Genomic DNA, 20,530 nt, shown 5'->3' with positions numbered 1-20,530 from the left:
ATATAAAGATGTGAAGATGTAAGGAGGCAGAAGGTACCAAGAAGACATTCAACACAATTAATATGCCCTGCAGGTAATGACAATAAAAACATGATGACCTCAACAATACTAAACATTGAAAACTGAGGACTGAACAACAAAAACCTCATCAATAACAATGGGTAATCTCAAGTGCTCTGGAAAGTTGAGCAGAAAATAATCTCAGCGGAATCTGCTCCCCTTGTAACACCCATTACACTAAAATACTACCAAAAATACTTATTTTAAGTTTGATGCAATGTAAAATGCAGAATTAAACCAGATTATCACTCTTTATGTGTTAAAGGACTTTTTCGATTTCTATTGTACACAATAACTGTCAAGAGAGGATGATCCATACTAATGTTCAAGGTCAGATGTTAAAGTTCAAGCTCAGGGGGCAAAAACTCTAAAAGCATGATTCAGACATAAAAGTTTGTCAAGTTTGTCATGCAGTTTAGCCAATAAAGTTGATTTTCAGAGAGAAAGTTCAAGCTGAAATTGAGGGTAATGTACAACACAGTACTGATTTACAGACTTTTTCGTTTTAAAGCAGATTAAAATTTTGTTAATCATTTTTTTTAAAGTATTTCCTTTTTATGCCCCACCTACGATAGTAGAGGGGCATTATGTTTTCTGGTCTGTGGCTCCGTTCGTCCGTCCGTTCAAGTTAAAGTTTTTGGTCAAGGTAGTTTTTGATGAAGCTGTCAAGTCCAATCAACTTGAAACTTAGTAGACTTGTTGCTTATGATATGATCTTTCTAATTTTAAAGCCAAATTATACTTTTGACCCCAATTTCACGGTCCACTGAACATAGAAAATGAAAGTGGGAGTTTCAGGTTAAAGTTTTTGGTCAAGGTAGTTTTTGGTGAAGCTGAAGTCCAATCAACTTGAAACTTAGTAAACTTTTTGCTTATGATATAATCTTTTTAATTTTGGAGCCAAATTAGACTTTTGATCCTAATTTCACGGTCCACTAAACTTAGAAAATGAAAGTGAGAGTTTCAGGTTAAAGTTTTTGGTCAAGGTAGTTTTTGATAAAATTGAAGTCCAATCAACTTGAAACTTAGTACATATGTTCCCTATAGTATAATCTTTCAAATTTTAATACCAAATTAGAATATTACCCAATTTCACAGTCCATGGAACATGGAAAAGGATAGTGCGAGTGGGGCATCCGTGTACTTTGGACACATTCTTGTTTGTATTACTTTATTAACGTATTTGACGCTGACTTTACTATTTTTTTGTTTTCTTAGCAATGTGCAGTTTACTGAGCACCTGAGATCACCCCTAGTTTTTTGGTGGGGTTCGTGTTGTTTATTCTTTAGTTTTCTATGTTGTGTCGTGTGTGCTGTTGTTTGTTTGTCTTTTTCATTTTTAGCCATGGCGTTGTCAGTTTGTTCTAGATTTATGAGTTTGACTGTCCCTTTGGTATCTTTCGTCCCTCTCTTCTTTTACTATCCATATCCGTCATGTCCGTAAACTGAAAAATAGGATCACAAAAATATATAAAAAAAAAAAAAATCTGTAGAAAAACAGATCACGATAGCGAAAATGTGCCGATCACGAAGAACGAAAATAACCCATCAGGCCCCTCATTGTGAAAAAAGGATAATCTGATTCTATTCGTAGGAATAAAGAAAGTAATATGTTATACCAGAAATGCCTTTTAATGATCATTGACCGTGGAGGTTCAAAAATTAAAAATGCCTTGCTTTCATTATATTTGCATGGGGTCCGTGTAACACTTATCAATTCAAAATATTAAAAAGTAGTTTCCATGGTAATGATAGCCATTTTGAAAAATCCAGAGACAGATTCCACTTTGACTCAATACATGTTACCTACCAATAATGTTTCCTTGTTTTTATGATTTCAAATTTTAGATTTTTAAAATTTTGATCAAAGTTTTAAAATATCAATATTCCAAACATTTGAAAAATTTTGAAATTTTCACCAAATAGTTAAAATTTCAAAATTCTAAAATAACGTTTTTATATTTGTTAGTTTAGATATTAGATCAAACTTTTAAAGTACTAAACTTAACGTGCAGTTTTGATTATTTCGCTTTTTCAGAGTTTGATTTTAAAATAGAAAAATAGAAAAGGGGTGAATAGGGCCCCCCCCCCTTTTTGTGGGAAAAATTTAGTTGATTATATAGGGAATCACTGAAGCATGACTGGAGCAGGCCCCCCTTAGGTCAGTCAGTGCCCTACTATTTTCCCAAACAGTGCGGTCTCAGTAGTAATTGTGCATGAATACAAACTGATAAACACTGATTAAAACATTTAAACATTTTTCATGCCTAAAATGACTATGTGCAGATTTGATGGTCTATTTAGGGAGTTTTGAGTAAAAAAAAGGCAGGATGAAACACTTGCAAAAAAAAGAAGTCAGGACGACAATTTAGGTAAAAAAAAAAGTCAGGATAAACTAAAAAAAAAAAATAAAGGCAGGACCGAACAGAGTGAAAATTAAAAATGCAGGACAGAGATTACAGCTAAAAAAAAATGCAGGACAAAATTTTACATCCTAGCCCCCCCCCCCCCCCCCCCCCCCCCCCCCCCCCCCCCCATAAAAATCAAATGGTAGCTCCCTTACCTTGAAAGGGTGTCTGCAAATTGAAGTTCCAGTCAAATTCATGGTTTATTATAAATATCCCAATTTGATAAAAATGATGCATATTTTCCCCAAAAAGGTTAGAAGTAGTTTTAAAAAAAAGCCAACAATATAACTGAGAGCTATTGTTTTCTCTGAACATTAGGGAGCTACTATTTGATTTTTAGGGGGAGGTGGGGGTCTAGGATGAAAAAGTCGAAAAACATTGTCCTGGTTTTTTTTTCAAATTTCATCGCAGATTCCCATAAAAATCAAATTGTACAGCTCCCTTATTGTGAACATGTATGTCATGTAGGCGGACTTTGAAATAAATTATTACTTTCTCAAAAGCTCCAGAATTTTATTTCCCGGAAAAAGCACATGTGGTGACCGATATTGCTTTAAAAATTATAAATATAAATTAGATCTGTATCATTTATGCGTTTATTAAAACGTAATCTTAGAGGTCGAAATAATGTTATTGTTAAACATCGAGTGTAAAAAATTGCCAAACGTTCGAAATTAAAAAGACAATACCAAAAATGAATGGAAGTGACGAATCTGACGGGGACAGGTTACAGGGAGCGGCCCTTATCGTCGACGATGGCGGGTTGGATGATTTCGATTTGGATATCCCACCCACTACTGGAAATGAATACTTACGTCGAGTTCGGTTTGTGAATAAATTTATTTGACTTGTTCATCTTAAAGGGAAACTTCTCAAAAAAATCAAAAATTGATATTATGTCCATTCTGTATAAAAATGCTCAAATTTATAGATATTAAAGTTTTATTCCGCTAAATAAGAGATCACCATCGATTTTAAATTTTGAGTATCAGTTCCGTGCTCTCCGCCATATTGTCACCTTCTCCGATGAAAAATCCCGATATGTCTATAAACCACAAAGGAACAAAACTACAGTAAACGATGTAGTCGTAATTGCGTGTCGATATCTTGTCAATCGTACGGTTGTTTTATCTGACTGAATAACTTGATACGGAAAATGGTCTTATATTTTTAAATAACCATATAGTCTGTTATTTTTAAACTGATAATATTGTAATTAGTTAAAAAGTCAAAGTTCAAATCATAAATAAGTGTTCCGTGGAAATTGTTTTCGAAAATCTAATTCGTTCATAATTCTTTCAAGTAATAAACTTTATTTAAATAAATTCGGATCTTCCCTCATCTGATCACCAGCATGGCTAAAGGTATTACTCCCAAAGGTATTGGAAGGGGTGTAAGGTGACACGTCCAGGTATTCAATCGATTTCCTGTCCGGCTGGCTTGCAAGTTCATGCATCGTTTCACTTCTGTAGGTATTGATCAGTGTACACGACCGTTACTTATAACTTTCCATTTTGAACTATCAGGTGCATGTATAATATACATTTTTGTCTTGCGTGTCCGAAAGTGATATTTATACTAGTCATTACTGAACTCATACGCTTGTTTATAAATAACATTTCTGGTGTAAAGAATATTATCTATAAAAAAAAATTAATACAAAAAAAAAAATTGAAGAAATACAAATCTATTTACATATTTTTCCAAGGGTTAATTTGGGAAAATGTAATATATACTCATTGTCAATAGTTTAGGACAGATTGGAACATACCAGAATTATTGATTTAAAAAAATGTGCGCACTTGTCGACGATTCGTGTATACATACGCCTGGGTAGAAAGTTACGGAACTATAGTCAGTAGCGCAATTTAAAATATGTATACATGTATACATTGAACATAAGAAAGAAACATACATTTTGTGTAAATTGTGGTAAAAGTTTTGTAAATTATTATAGACTAGTCCACGTATGCCAACAGTATGTAATCAACGAATTCGATAGACTATTGTATACCAAAAGAAGAAGAAGAAAAAAAGAAACAATTTGATTTAAATACAGGTCAATTTATAACTTGCTTTGGTTCATCGAAGTTAAGAACATAGTAAACTAAAGATTTATATATCAATTAGATTGTTCTCGAATAAAGGACGAAATTTGTCATCTTCACAATTGTTCCAACATTCATGTAAAATATATGCAACTGGACGTACACTAATAATCCCCAAGGGATGTGAATATTTTCTAGGAAAACTATTGAGTATCAATTTCGGGATTTATTTTCTTTCTTGACAGCAATTTAAAGAATAAACTGCTTGTCGGATATTTGTCCGCTTTAGGGGTATTCTTGCAAGTTGAACAGACTTATAATAACATTCAAAAATAGGGAATGATAACATTAAATTCGTTGTCTTAATTTTAAACATCGTTGGTCAAATAGTTATTTAAGTATATATATACGTTGGGAGACGACGATTATTATAGTAGTCTCAGATTTTAATAAGGACGTTCCCGATTATGAATAAATTTGGTTGACGTTTTTCACACTTGAAAAGAATATCTATTCGTAATTTTTCGATTCCATTCCAATACAAAAGTATTTTTTCTTTATTCGTACATATTATATTCCGCTTCGGTAGAGTTATCTTCAGATAGTTTCATATATTAATTAATACATGGCTTTCAAAAGTCTAAATGTAAGTGTTCTCGTACATTTTTTCGCCCAATAAAGACAAATAAAAATGATTTAGTAAAGCTATTTCTAATTTCTAAGTCCCCCTTTTTTATGAGACATAAATCAAGGACAAGACTTGTATATCATTTCATTCTGACATATGAATTAAGTTTCCCGTCTTTAACCGAAAATTGTGTATTTCTTAGTAAATTAACTTATTTGAATTCAAATAAATAATAGCACCAAATATAATTAAATAATTCCACGGCGACCAATTTTTATTTGTCACCAACTTGAATATGTATTTGTAATGTGTGTATTAAATGCTCCCACTGATCCGAATAGACAGTCACACCTGGCAAGGTGTGCCCTAGAGGCGTGGTTAAATACCGAAGTGCAAATAACAATTTACCTTTCAACAAGCCATCTACGAGTATTGCCACAGAACCGTGAATACACACATCGTATAAACCTAGTCATAGCAGAGATAGTAAAAAGTTAATAATCATGAGTACACCAACATATTGTCTTTACAGATTATTGTACTTTAATTTGTTCACCTTATCAGTCCGAAAATGCATTTATTAAAAATAAATTTATAACTTTTTGTGTTGTCTACAAACATAATTCAAATATATACGTTTAACATAGATAATTTATCTCACGAATGAGTACAATTGAACGTCTGTGCGTTTTATCTTCTTATTATCGGATGGTTATTAGATAAAGCATAAGTCATCGGCGCGCTTACGATTACGTTAAAATATGATTAAAAACCAAGACTTTTAATGATTGTATTTTAAATCCCGGCATGCAAAAATCAGGAGAAAACGTCACGACCTACAGGAAGTAGTTGATATTTTTTCATTAATTATTGAATTTCTCCTTTATTACTGCACATATAGCGATAAAACTTTGTGAATATATATATTATGTCATAATGAACATATTTAAACCATAAGTAAAAAATCGTGAATTTTCCCTTTAAGGTTCATCATAACCTTTTGGCTAAAATGGCCGTATTTACACCCCAAATTTTACTCTGAGTACAGACTAACCTATACACCTGCAACAGTTTTAAGGGATGGCAGGAACTAGATATATAAATTTTAAATGCATTTTATGTTTCAGAAAATTATAAACTTTTCTAGATTTTGCTAACCATTTTTTTCCGTTCCTGCAGAAGGTGCCAAAATTAATTAAGTAGTGAAAACGATTGAGAAGCTCCCCTCATATAATCAATGTTGTGAGTAGTATTGATTTAAATGGACAATAGGTGGACAATAGACACCTGTAAACAATAGGTGATTTAACAGGTTTAAACTGTGTAACTGAGTGGACCGTATCAAATGAAACTCGGGTGTTTGTTTATTTTGCTATCTTCTGCAGACTGGAAAAAAATGAACATCAAAATCCAGGTAAGTTTTTAATTTTCTGAAACGTAGACTTCATATAACTTTTATATAGAATAGAATAGAATAGAATATTTTTATTTCCCAAATTACAGGGCCCATAAAGGGCATAAAATCAGATACAATTGATTTACATAATTGGTAACAACAATATCTAGTTCCTGCCATGCCTTAAAACTTTCCTGGATGTACCAGTTTGTCTGTACTCATAGTAATTTTGGAGGTGTAAACACGGCCATATTTTTCAATTCCTTATGATGAACCTTAACAAATTATTCCATGGCATGACCATGTGGATCTTTTGGAATCTCATAATTAGGGTCCCGCCAAAGGCGGTCCCCTATAGTGATTAGTCTGTCCGTCCATCCGTCCGTCCGTCCGTCTGTAACACTTTGTGTCCGCTCCATATCTAGAGAACCATTATGATTTCATACTGTATACTTTACATGTTTATTAACCACCACCAGAGGGCGTGTCATGATGTATGTACAACTTCCTAGGTCAAAGGTCAAGGTAAAAAAACTTTGGTTTCAGTTGACAACCCTGTGTCCTGTGGTGAAGATCGTGTCCGCTCTATATCTTGAGAACCGTTATGATTTCAAAGTTTATACTTGACATGTATATGAACCAACACCAGAGGGTGTGTCATAATTTATGAACGACTGCCTAGGGCAAAGTTCAAGGTTAAAAACTTTGGTTTCAGTTGACAACCCATGTCCTATGGTAAAGATTGTGTCTGCTCTATATCTTGAGAACCGTTATCATTTCAAAGTTTTTACTTGACATGTATATAAACCAACACCAAAGGGTGTGTCATAATTTATTTACAACTTCATAGGTCAAAGGTCAAGGTCAAAAACTTTGGTTTCAGTTGACAAACCCATGTCCTATGGTAAAGATACAATTTTTTAATGCACATTATTCACAGCGGGGCCCACAGAGATGGCTCCCATCTCAATGATATCTAGTTTACCTTGAGTGCAGAAAAACCAGGGCATCCAAAATAGTTTAAAAGCATAGCATTTCCAGGATAAATGAAAATTCATTTAGGATGATTTTAAAAAAAAAAGACAGGAAAGTCGTTTTACGTTAAAATGGACAGGATGAAAATTATGCTGCCATAAAAAAAAGACAGGATGTCAATTTATGTAAAAAAAAAAAGTCAGGATACACTAATGAAAAAAAGGCAGGACAGAAAAGCGTGTTAAATAAAAAGGCAGGACATACATGACATAAGTTATCCAAATAATTATGAGAAAATGATGTCTGGCATGTCTATTTTAACGTAGGAAGGCGTCCAAGAAAAAGAAAAAATTCCTTGTGTGAGTTCGTGGTCTAATGGTTAAGACCAATGTCTACAGTGCTGAAGGTCCTGAATTTGATTCTCACTCAGGGTGCTAAAAATATCAGCACATCAGAAGGGTGATTTTCACCCTCTCATACACATCTCTGGTACCCAGACCAGAGTTTAAACTAGAATGGGTACTATGGGAGCCTCGGTTGGTCAAAGTTGCTCCCGACTTTGACCTGGAGATCAATCTGCTGATATCTCTTGGGGTTGTCTGTTCCTGACGAGCAGCCTGGTGGTTCTCTCGAGTACTTCGGCTTCCTCCACCATAATAACTGACTCTGACCGGTGTCCTAACACTCCCTGGTGTTGGGTGGGGATTGTCTTTGTAAATTTTAAACATTGTAAATACTTTAATGACACATCTCCATTAATCCTGATAGGGGGTGTACATGGATTCCACTGTACCCTCACAGCTCTCAAGGGGTGCTCCCTAAACGGAGGGATCTATGTGCATACATACATACTTGCCAGACGTCATAATTGTTTGGACTTGACATACATGACATAAGAGATAATAACTAAAAAAAAATGCATGACTAAATTTCTCATTCTAGCCTCGCACAAAAATCAAATGGCAGCTCCCTAAACACTTGTGATTCACTTGATATGGTAGACTCAGTGACACATGTACAATTCAAAATCACCTTTAAAAAAACAACGTGTATTAGCATCTTTAACATACCGAATATTACAATTGTGAACGACTGGTGATACATGTAAATAATCAATAAAACAAATCAGCTGAAATACATCGTTATTGATAACTCAAACAGACACTCAGTTTTGCTACAAATTATGCTTCATAAAGGAAAAATTTCCCACAAACTACATGTATAAGCAGAAAGAATTTTCCTGCCATACCTTTGAAGTTTTTTTATCGTAATAGTAGAACCACACTGCAATCCCATTTAAGGAGGTTCGTGGGTATAAGATTTTTAGAAAAAAATTAAACATTAATTTTTCATTACAGATTTTATTTATTACCTTTAGTAGTTGTTACTTTATCATGTGGTACAAAAATCATTCCAAAAAATCAATCGTGTTGGCCCTAGCGGACTTTTAAAATGTAGATATCACTTAAAAAGCTCCAAATTATCTCCCTTTGGTGCAAAAATGCCATTATTTGGCAATAAAATTAAAATATCTTTTTTAACTCATCGATGACCTATATTTTTTATTGTTGTTTTCGAATAAGCTGTACATAAACTAAATAATTGTAAAATTTTAGCGATTTCTGTAATTTAGTTCTATTTTTATTTCGATATTACCGCTATTTCTCCTATGTTTTAGTTCAACAGAAAAAAAGGACATTAACAAAAATGTATGTTTCTTTCGAAAGCAGATTGTGAGTGTAAATGAACGGTGACCCCATTTTTTTATTTCATTTTTCTATTAAGTATAAGATTAAGTTCATTTATAGAAAAATATAGAGAAATCCTATATTAAATTAAAAAAATCCTTTAGACCCGCGAGCCCCCTTAAGCAGATAATAATACATGTAAAGGATAATTTCCATTTTGATTTTCTAAATGAATGCCCCAGTTAAGTTTTGTGCCAGTGGTTTTGGGCTTTGCACATTTAATTTGAAATAAACATTTTCCAAAGACTTAAGTTCATAAAATTTTATGAAGGTCACAGTTTGGCAAAATTATTGGTGTCTAATAAAACTTAACCACAGACTAAACCAAAATGTTGACGCTACCAATGGCATAATCTAGGATTGCTATGTCTCAACAAAAATAGATAATTCAGTTTTTATTATTCTTGTGCATGTTGAGTGTTTGAGTGAAAGCAAGAACGTTTTTACCTTTTTTGACATGAATTATTAAGATATGATGCATAAACATGTATGTGACATAAGAGTTTATAAATGTATTCATGTTTACCATTCAATACAAAATTTTACACCATCTTTTATTTGGTTTGTTAGTGGCTGAGTGAATGTCATGTTTACACAGTAATAAACTTCTAATTATTGATATTTCATTTTAAATTAAGATTTGACTTCAGACAGATGTACTATCATGACTATTATTAATGCAGCTTTCATTTTATATTAAGGAGAGAAGCCAATGATTGTCCAAAAGTTGTAGTAGCTGATTTAGATACTAGTATTTTTACAAAAAAACAGACCGTCAATGTCAGACATGTAAGTTGGTGTTCTACACTGGTTATTAAACTTATATTTGATCTATTTTGTAAAAAGATATGTATTTCTATGACGATATAGCCTAGTAAACAATTTTTTTTTAAACGGAACATGAATTTTAAGGCTGTTATTATCCCACAAAAAAGTTGTATTCCTTGTATATTTATAGTCTTTTTATAGAAATTTTTCTACCAGCTATACAAACAATTTACAGAACATATATAACCTAGCTACTAACACATAGTGTTGGAAATGTTTATACTAGTAAGGGCGTTTCATGTCCTCTGTTTTTTCAATTTTTATGAATTATAAATTGTATTTATTTATTTCAGGATACAAGAGGCTGTCACCCTGCACCTAAAGGTTTTGCACCAGACTTAGAGTGGCAAAGAACACAAATAGCTGATTTTGCAGAGTTCAGACAAGTATTTGTTTATAATCTATCCATTTAAATAATTGTTAGAATATTAAGTAATTTATTATATGACATTTTACTTTTTTTGTGAAATTATCTAATCAATTAAATGGTATGATGTGGCAATACATTTAGGGTAATGAGTGCCATCCCATCTTATCTTACATCTACTATGGAATTTGTAAGTATTTTTTAAAACCTTTTCAATAAAACAAAAAAAGTATACATATCAAGGAAGAGCACTGCTATTGAGATAATTAGATTTTACAACTTTTCACAAGTTTTATCCTTCGTTTGAAAATGTAGAATTATTTGGATTTTATTTTTCTAACATTTGATATCAGGGGACTCACTACTTCCCCTGTTCAAATTTGTGTGATTTGTTATCAATATTTCAATTTCAAATGTAGAATTTTTCCTTTGAAGTAATTCCAATAAAACTTTTATAAGCTCTTAAAGGTTTTCTTAAATGTCCACTGTAGGTTTTCAAAGATAACTTTATCACAAAGGCAGATTTCATAAAGCACATGGAAAAGAAAGAAATATAGTTTACATAGAATGTTTACTCTGAATGAATGAATGAATAATTTATTTGCAAGAAGCATATACATGCTATGGCAATTGAAAATATATACAATATATAACAAACAAAAGACAGCATAGAACAGTAGTTACAAAGTATACAATAATATTATGACAATATATGAGATCTAATTTTCCAAGCTGCATTCAAATAGTTGCATAGTTTTACTGTCAGAGATTTAGAATGAGCTTGTAATAAATTATCTAACTTGTGCCGATTTGGCCAAGAACAATAGAATAAAGGTAAAAATTCTATACGCACAGATCTATACGCTGGACATGATAAAACAAAATACTAATAATTTGTCTTTGACTTAAAGTATATGTTTTTAGTACTGATAAATTACTTGATTAGTTAAAGTTTCTAATTACACATTCATCTAAGGCCACATCAATTTGATTCCTTGTTCGATGGACCCGCCCGCACCTATTTTTTCAAAACAGAATTTTTTATTTTTTTTATATTCCCGCTTCCCGCATCCGGAAATGTAATCATGTCCATTTCCCGCACTGTTTTTTTTGTAAATATTATAAAAAGATATCAACATTTGTTTTTAAAATCACAGTCTAACGGTTCTAACCTGTATATAACGATTTTAAACATAAAAGCACCCATCCACACTTTGTAAATATCTGTGAGAATGTTTGTTTCAGCATGAAACCTATTTATCCAAAGCGGGAGTGCTCTGATATAAATTTATAATAGCGGAAATTCCTGTAAAGAACAAAAAATTGGTTACTTTCCCCCTTACTTATATTCCCTATCAAAAAATGTTCGTTGTTAGAATAAAGTACAAAGAACTTCTGAAGGATTTGCCTTCAACTGCAATTATAGTGTATGCTGGCGAAACAAAACTATCCATAGCCGCTGCATATTTATCAGCAGTTATTGTTTGTTGATGTTGTTCATTGGTATTTTCCCGTTTGAATATACATGATATATAAATTAGATTGTTGGTTTTCCTGTTCGAATTGTGTGCGCTAATAATTTTGGGGTCCTTTATAGCCTGCTGTTTGGTCTGTATCAAAGCCCTGTGTAAAAGGCCGTACTTTGACCTGTGTTTGTTATTATCAGATTGAGAACAACCCTCCCTCAGACAAGGGGTCATTTTACTGATGTAGAAAAGAAAATAGAAATACCAAGGATTTGTATAGTTCTTCTAAACAAAACCTTTGAAAACTTAGAATTTTGTACTCAAAAAGAGGAGAGTTACATCATATTTTAAACAACTTTTAAAAGAGGGGTCCACTTATTTTTAATAATATTAAACTGTTAAAGTAAATGTGTTAACATGGTTAAAGTCAAGGTATATTACAAAATTCTTGGACATGTTTTGACCATTTAATACCAGATAGATATATAGTTCTTTGAGAAAATATGAGCCCTTTTGTACAAACAAATATATAATATATTGATCCCTCATAAAACATGTAAAAGGGATATTTATAACATTAAGGGGTTGTCCCCAAACTGATTATGACTTGGATGGAGAATTGTCTCATTGTCAGTCACACATACATAGACCAGATTTAATTATTTCTTGGTGAACAGGGAAAAAATACTTCAGAAATTAAAGAAATGTCAAAGTACAAGTGATAAATCAAGCTTTAATATTGTCAAAACCTACTATTTTATGTTTACAAAAAAAAATTATAATGGCTCGCCTTTTATACTTTTCAAGCTTCGCCTCAAAAATTTGCAAATTAAATATTTTTTTATTAAAATTTTCAAATCGCTTGCTCGCCCCAAATTTTGGAGTCCAAAAATCCGTAGAACAAGAAATTAAATTGGTGTGGCCTAATAATTTACTTATTTTCTGAACAAAAGCAGAATGGACATTGTTCTGATAAACTGATTGTATATTAATTAAATTTAGATAGATTTTTCCTATAAAATTATAATATTATCTGATCAGTAGATGTTAATATTTTTCAATAACAGAAAATTGTATTGTTGTGTTGTTTAGCTGGACAATACCTTGAAAAAAGCAAATGTTATTATACATAATATATTTTTTTACAGAGTTATGCTAGACAGAAAGCATTACGCAAAAAGAACAAATTGTTGAAAATTGAAAATGTGGTAAGTTTAAGAAGAAACCAAGATGATTTAAAAACTCCACAGACTATTTAGTAAAGTGTCCTAAATATTTTGGGCAGACAGCATAATTGAATATCATATATGAACAGTAAGTTCAAGCATTCATTCATACACTATTGTTTATACTTTTGATCTCCATAATCTTGTGTTACATTAAATATTATGTGTATAATAATTTACTTTCCTCTTTTATGCCTCTCACCGTAGCAGAAGATGGCATTAAGTTTTTCCCTTGTCCATATGTACATTTGTCTGATCAAGTTTGAAATTTACATATTAAAGATGGTACCAGCTTTGTGTAATCAGATTGTCCACATGTATATGTTGGGCACCTTTTAAATTTATTGAATTGTTTGAGGAATTTGTATAAAATAGCCATGTCTAGTGTGGATAGGTGAATTAAATCTGATGACATGTATAGGGAAAGTGACAACACTCTTTGCATGTAAAACGTATTCCAGTCATGAGGTGGGAGGCTAAGATTTATATCTGTTGAGTACTATTAAACATTTTTATTTGTACACATTCACTTCTATAGAAAAAAACAGATCATTACAAGTTACATTTTAATTTTGCAGCCATTAGCAAATGACGTTGAAGGTTGGTGTCGTCTTTGTTTTGGACGTTTACAACCACCAGGATCTGTTCCACATGAACTTAAAGAAAATGAAAGTGAGAATGGCACAGATAGACAAGGGACTTTACCTTTACTCAGTATAATGATGGCCATGGACCAGGTAAATGTTATTGTTAGATAGTTGTATAGATGAACAAGGGACATAATTCAGTATAATGATAGCCCTGAACATAAAGTCGTGTTCTAGATAACTGTACTGATGAAAAGGAATCTAAATCAGTGTAATGATAGCATAGAACCCATTTGTTTTTATTTTCAAGATTATCATTTTTACTGGTACATGTATTTGTCTAATGGGACTTAAAGTCAATTTAAAAAAAATATATATATATATACCAACCAATTAAGGTGGTACCCAACACCTTAACTAAAATTAATTTGGCTCGTTTAATTTTCATAAAATTTTGACAAAGTATTTACTTTGACCCTTTGACAAAAATATAAAAATTTCAAAAAATTTAAACCAACCGTTTTATCCGAAAAATTTCACTGGTTATATAGCAGTTCGACAAACACTTATTTTGATCATCGAGAAGCTTAATATTCCCTAAACAACACAACGTAATTAAAACGTTTAGCTGATTTTACAGAGTTATCTCCCTGTAGTGTTAGGAACCACCTTAATATAATATAACAGGAAAGTGTTATGGTCCAAATACTGAGTAACAAGGAACTTTGCTTGGTGGATCATTGCCTAGGTAGTTGCCATGGTGCAGTAGATGAAACATAAGTCAGTAGCCAGGAGTTCATTGGTTGTTGTTGGTTTATATCTGTCAAATTGGTTTGTTTTAAATCAGGCTGTTAGTTTTCTCAATTGAATTTTTTCATATTTTTCATGTCAATGCTTTTTATAGCCTACTTTACAGTATGGGTTTTTATCATTTTGGAAGGTTGTACTGTTGCCTATAATTGCTTACCTTTACTTTATTTGAACTTTGAAGGATAGTTGTCTCATTGGCAATCATACCACATCTCCTAATTTTTATATAAAACTTCACTCAGAATAATTTGATCTGATGGCTATTGATCTTATTGTTTTTCGGCAAATCACTTTCTCATTCAATTTGTGGTTTGGAGAAAAATTTGACTCAATTTGACACATTTGTTGCCTCTTAAAAAATAAAATCAGGGGTAACAGAACAGAAACTTCAAGGCATATAGCATCTACTGGTATAGATAGAATATGGCTGATCTAACTCTGCTACCTTCTTAAATATATCAGAACTTATTTACAATCTTCACACACATGTATAGTATGTATTTATCTCACTTTCAACTTCATAAGAAAACCAACAAGTTCCTATAGAAGATTTATTGATATTGGTTTTTTTCTTTTTTTCTTTTGTAGCCTGCTGTCATTAAAGTATTAGAATATCACATTAACTGGTTTGAGGCTACAGGATTTTCAGACAAACAGGTATTAAATGATGTTCATTTTATAAATTGTGACATGTAGAAAAAAGTTTAGTTCTTTTTTACCACAAGAGTTTTGAATAATAGTCAACAGAACTTCCCTCCTGCAGTAAAACAGATTCTTGGAGGTTATGATTCGATGTATTGGATATAATTACATAACCATGTCTATGGTGGATGGGTGAATTAAATTGATGAAATGTATAGGAAAAGTGACAAATTTTGCATGTAAAAGGCCTAATGCAGCAAATCTTTGATAGGTCCAAAGGGGCTGGGGGTCTTTTTGTAAGCACAGTTTTGTTTCCTGTCCAACATACAATTTTTTAGTCAACCCACCTTGTAGAACCTATGCAGTGGATTTATCATTAAATGGGTCTCATCCTGATATGTATGAAACATATTCCACTGGACTATAAGCTAACAATAAGCAATCATTCTTTTATTCCACTTCAGTTCAGGTGGAAAATAATAATATTTTTGCTGACTTGTTTAGATACTGGTGTAAATTGTCCAATTTTAATGTTGTTGATTTCAAATTTAAAGTCTTAAATTCTTTGGGTTCCTTGATATGCTGATTCTATGTATTTAGATTTTGGATATTGGACTATATTGGTAAAATTTCAATTTCCAATTTTTCAGTTCTTTGATAACATTTTCATCATTCACTCTGTGTTGGAAATCTATGCTGTGTCAAATGTTCACCACAATCCAAATTCTGTGATTACCAAGCTTGAATGTAGTGTCCATACCTGCCCCAACTCAACTGTTCTGGGTTTGTCCTCTGCAGTAGTATCAAGCTGTGCCCCATGGAACATTTTATAAAGACATTGAACCAGAATTGAAATAATCTGTTTTACTTTAAAGCATAGGATGTCTATTTGAAAATGGTTGGCACAAACCTACTAATGACTCCTAACATAGTTCTTCTTTAAGGAGACACCAATACACTAGTCTTTATTTTATATCCTATGTATGATTACTATCTCCAAAATGGAGAGAGAATTTAAGCTTAAATATGTTTTTGACATGAAGATTTTACAGTCATTACATTAAAAGAATGCAAGAAGTATCTCTTTATAAGATATGTTCTTTGAGATTTGAAGCACAACATATTAAAAATAATAATTGATATTTAAAATGCAAATAATTTCATTTGTTATTTTAGGGCAGTTGGTTTTATTCTTTGTTGGTTTGTTTGGAAAAACCTCTTTCCCCAGAAGCTTGTTCAACTCTTAGAACTTTAGCCAGGTCTTGTTCCAATCTAAGAGCTTCACTTGTAAGTAGTAATTTTGCATAAATAAAAGTAAAAGAGAGAAAATATCACCCAAACACAATACAACGTTGAATAAAGTCTGAATACCTGGGATTCAATATAAACAATTTTTAAAAGATTGTTACTTTGTGACCTTATTTGAAAAGAAGGGTTTTAATTGGGTATAATTCTGAATATACATGTAATATTTGATAGCTTTCTATCATCCTCTTACCCTTGATCAGTGGTTTAATAGTACAACATATGAGAAAAAAAACCTATAAAAATCAGTTGGAAATGGCATGATGCACAAACAAAACTTACCTTACATGAAGACAACATACCCAAAGTACTGTCAGATCTAAGAATACCCTCATTTACTGAAAGCCATTAAAAACTGATAAGTAAATCATGTTCTCCCAGACTTAAGTATCACACATATCAATTTCTCCATAATTTGCCTAGTTTGTTTCATTTTTTACAAGGGTTTTGCTTATGTTCCCTCTGTCAAACTTAAAATGCCCTTGCAAATTTCTTCGTTTGAAATCTTAACAGTAATGACTTTGTTGGAGAAGTCTCATTTTTATGGCACAGTAACTATAACTTTTCAAAATTTAATAAAAAATTTATTCAACCTTACATTTAGTCAAAGATGTGGTAAGTAGGAAATATAAACTATTCATAGACTATAACTTTTCTATAAATGTAAAAACATGTTTAAAGAATTTACAGATTAAAGATTTATATCAGGATACTGGTCATTGAAATCTCAAACCACATGTTGGCAAATTTGTCGTTAATGACATAGCTTTAATTGTCTCTGTTTAGTATATTTACAAATTTGATATAATCTGGGCTATTTAGATCTTGACATACTGTATGGACTCATGTTTCAGACTCTTTGATCTCATCAATATGTGTTTTGATTTTTTTGTTGGTTTCACGTCTCATTGATGTACACAAGACCACTTCTTTTGTTCATACTATATGTATTTCTATATAAAAGACATAAGCATGTTCTGGTCACAACTGAAGTTATATGCAATAATGGTTCTAAAAAAATTTAAATGTTGTTTGATGATATTGATAGATGAAAAGATGGTGCTTGAAATGATAAAACTGAGTGTTTGCCACAGTTATCATGGTTATAGATTACAACATTATAGAAATAGAAATTTGATACAACTGTTTTTGAAGTCATTATATATTGAACCAATTCAGAAGAGGTATTTTCCAATATTAAGCAAAAAATAAACTTATTGTTTAATTTGAATTATATACTATTATACAATTAATTTAATTATAGGAAAATTCAGATGATCCACGACTATCACCATTGAACCTATTTATATGCATAGTGGCTAGATATTTTGACCAAATAGATTTAGCTGATTCAGGAACCTGAAGAATTCTATAAAATCTGTTCAGAAATTTGATAGAACCAAGGTCAAGCTGTATGAGGGAAAAGAATACAGAAAGTTGATAATCATATAAACTTTGGTATTTCTTCATCAAAGGAGAAATAAATGATTTATCTAATAAATAACATGACGAACTAGATGTTAATATTTCCTCAACACCAGTACTTTAATTGATTAATCAACACCAGTACTTATAATTGATTACAAAGTAGAAAATGCAATGTGAGCTTTATTGATTAGGTTCACATCACAAAATCAAATCTTTTTGTTGAGTCCCAACAAATCATGTTCACATATGAAATTATGGTGTAATGAGAAGGAGCAGACACTCATAATATTATTTTAACGCCCTCGTATGGAGAGACCATAAAGTGTTACCCTTGTCTGTCCATCTGTTCATACGTCCATCAAGAAAAAGGTTTCTGTTCTGTATTTTTTTGCATCAACCAAATTTCATGAAACTTACACAATGCTTATTACCACAAAACTCAGATCAAGTTTGAATTAGGGTTATGTCAATTATACTGTTTTTGATTTATGCTCTTTTAAAACACGAAATGCAAGCACAAGGATCATCAGTGTCCAGTTTACACATTCTCCTTGTATTTACATCATATTTAACATAAAAGAGATGAGATTATGTATAAGATCAGTTTTTGCTTTTAACTGTTGTTTTTTTTAAAGAAAAATGTGAGTTATTAATTTAGTAAAGGACAGCAAGCTGCAAATTATTTCTGTGCAATACTTTTGAACCGTTGAACCACTGCTTTGCTAGTTTTTTATACGGCTGCAAAATTTGAAAATTTTTTCGTCGTATATTGCTATCACGTTGGCGTCGTCGTCGTCCGAATACTTTTAGTTTTCACACTCTAACTTTAGTAAAACTGAATAGAAATCTATGAAATTTTAACACAAGGTTTATGACCACAAAAAGAAGGTTGGGATTGATTTTGGGAGTTTTGGTTCCAACATTTTAGGAATTAGGGGCCAAAAAGGGCCCAAATAAGCATTTTCTTGGTTTTCGCACTATAACTTTAGTTTAAGTTAATAGAAATCTATGAAATTTTGACACAAAGTTTATGACCACAAAAGAAAGGTTGGGATTGATTTTGGGAGTTTTGGTTCCAACAGTTTAGGAATTGGGGGCCAAAAAAGGGCCCAAATAAGCATTATTCTTGGTTTTTCGCACAATAACTTTAGTTTAAGTAAATAGAAATCAATGAAATTTAAACACAATGTTTATGACCACAAAAGGAAGGTTGGTATTGATTTTGGGAGTTGAGGTCCCAACAGTTTAGGAATTAGGGGCCAAAAAGGGACCCAAATAAGCATTTTTCTTGGTTTTCACACCATAACTTTAGTATAAGTAAATAGAAATGTATGAAATTTAAACACAAGGTTTATGACCATAAAAGGAAGGTTGGTATTGATTTTGGGAGTTTTGGTCCCAACAGTTTAGGAATAAAGGGCCCAAAGGGTCCAAAATTAAACTTTGTTTGATTTCATCAAAAATTGAATAATTGGGGTTCTTTGATATGCCGAATCTAACTGTGTATGTAGATTCTTAATTTTTGGTCCCGTTTTCAAATTGGTCTACATTAAGGTCCAAAGGGTCCAAAATTAAACTTAGTTTGATTTTAACAAAAATTGAATCCTTGGGGTTCTTTGATATGCTGAATCTAAAAATGTACTTAGATTTTTGATTATTGGCCCAGTTTTCAAGTTGGTCCAAATCGGGGTCCAAAATTAAACTTTGTTTGATTTCATCAAAAATTGAATAATTGGGGTTCTTTGATATGCCAAATCTAACTGTGTATGTAGATTCTTAATTGTTGGTCCCGTTTTAAAATTGGTCTACATTAAAGTCCAAAGGGTCCAAAATTAAACTAAGTTTGATTTTAACAAAAATTGAATTCTTGGGCCTCTTTAATATGCTGAATCTAAACATGTACTTAGATTTTTGATTATGGGCCCAGTTTTCAAGTTGGTCCAAATCAGGATCCAAAATTATTATATTAAGTATTGTGCAATAGCAAGAAATTTTCAATTGCACAGTATTCAGCAATAGCAAGAAATCTTCAATTGCACAGTATTGTGCAATAGCAAGAAATCTTCAATTGCACAGTATTGTGCAATAGCAAATATTTTCAATTGCACAGTATTGTACAATAGCAAGAAATATCTAATTGCACAATATTGTGCAATAGCAAGAAATATCTAATTTCAATTTCAATTTGAGTTATCTTTCTTTGTCCAGAATAGTAGTTGAATCAACTTAAAGCATTGTTTTATACAATATACAATGTATATTCACTTTTACTACCAACTGATAGATTAAAACAATCTTTACCATTCAGTAATAACAAGCACTTTTTTTACATTTTAATATTTTATGATGTATTTAAATGAGGAGTTATTGTTGCAAACTTCATTAGAAATTTGAATTGAGATCAGTTTTGAAATAAGGGAAAGGGGGATGTGAAAAAAAAATTGGGGGGTCAATTTTTTTCATTTCAGATTTCATAAATAAAAAGAAAATTTCTTCAAACATTTTTTTGAGAGGATTAATATTCAACAGCATAGTGAATTGCTCAAAGGCAAAATTTTTTGTTTAAGTTCATTAGACCACATTCATTCTGTGTCAGAAACCTATGCTG

At 31.7% G+C, this 20,530-nt stretch overlaps 1 protein-coding gene across 1 annotated transcript; it reads left to right on the top strand.

Moving 5' to 3' along the window:
* Positions 1–3,086: 3,086 nt before the first annotated feature.
* Positions 3,087–18,010, top strand: LOC139513193 (gem-associated protein 2-like). Its single transcript, XM_071301473.1, has 8 exons — positions 3,087–3,293; positions 9,965–10,052; positions 10,385–10,477; positions 13,073–13,132; positions 13,729–13,887; positions 15,136–15,204; positions 16,366–16,476; positions 17,759–18,010. The coding sequence occupies exons 1-8, from the start codon at positions 3,163–3,165 to the stop codon at positions 17,855–17,857; spliced, it is 810 nt and encodes a 269-aa protein (XP_071157574.1). The 5' UTR covers positions 3,087–3,162; the 3' UTR covers positions 17,858–18,010.
* The last annotated feature ends 2,520 nt before the right edge of the window (positions 18,011–20,530 follow it).

The sequence above is a fragment of the Mytilus edulis genome, chromosome 2 (genome assembly GCF_963676685.1).
Source record: "Mytilus edulis chromosome 2, xbMytEdul2.2, whole genome shotgun sequence".
Classification (NCBI taxonomy): Eukaryota; Metazoa; Mollusca; class Bivalvia; order Mytilida; family Mytilidae; genus Mytilus; species Mytilus edulis.
The sequence above is the reverse complement of the archived record's forward strand: the minus strand, read 5'-3'. Positions and strand labels throughout refer to the sequence as shown.

Excerpts from the sequence above, each read along its gene's own strand:
- LOC139513193 (XM_071301473.1), top strand. The coding sequence starts at position 3,163 with ATGAATGGAAGTGACGAATCTGACGGGGACAGGTTACAGGGAGCGGCC. Across the intron at positions 13,133-13,728 it reads TGTTGAAAATTGAAAATGTG|CCATTAGCAAATGACGTTGA; the intron begins GTAAGTTTAAGA and ends TTAATTTTGCAG. Across the intron at positions 13,888-15,135 it reads TAATGATGGCCATGGACCAG|CCTGCTGTCATTAAAGTATT; the intron begins GTAAATGTTATT and ends TTTCTTTTGTAG.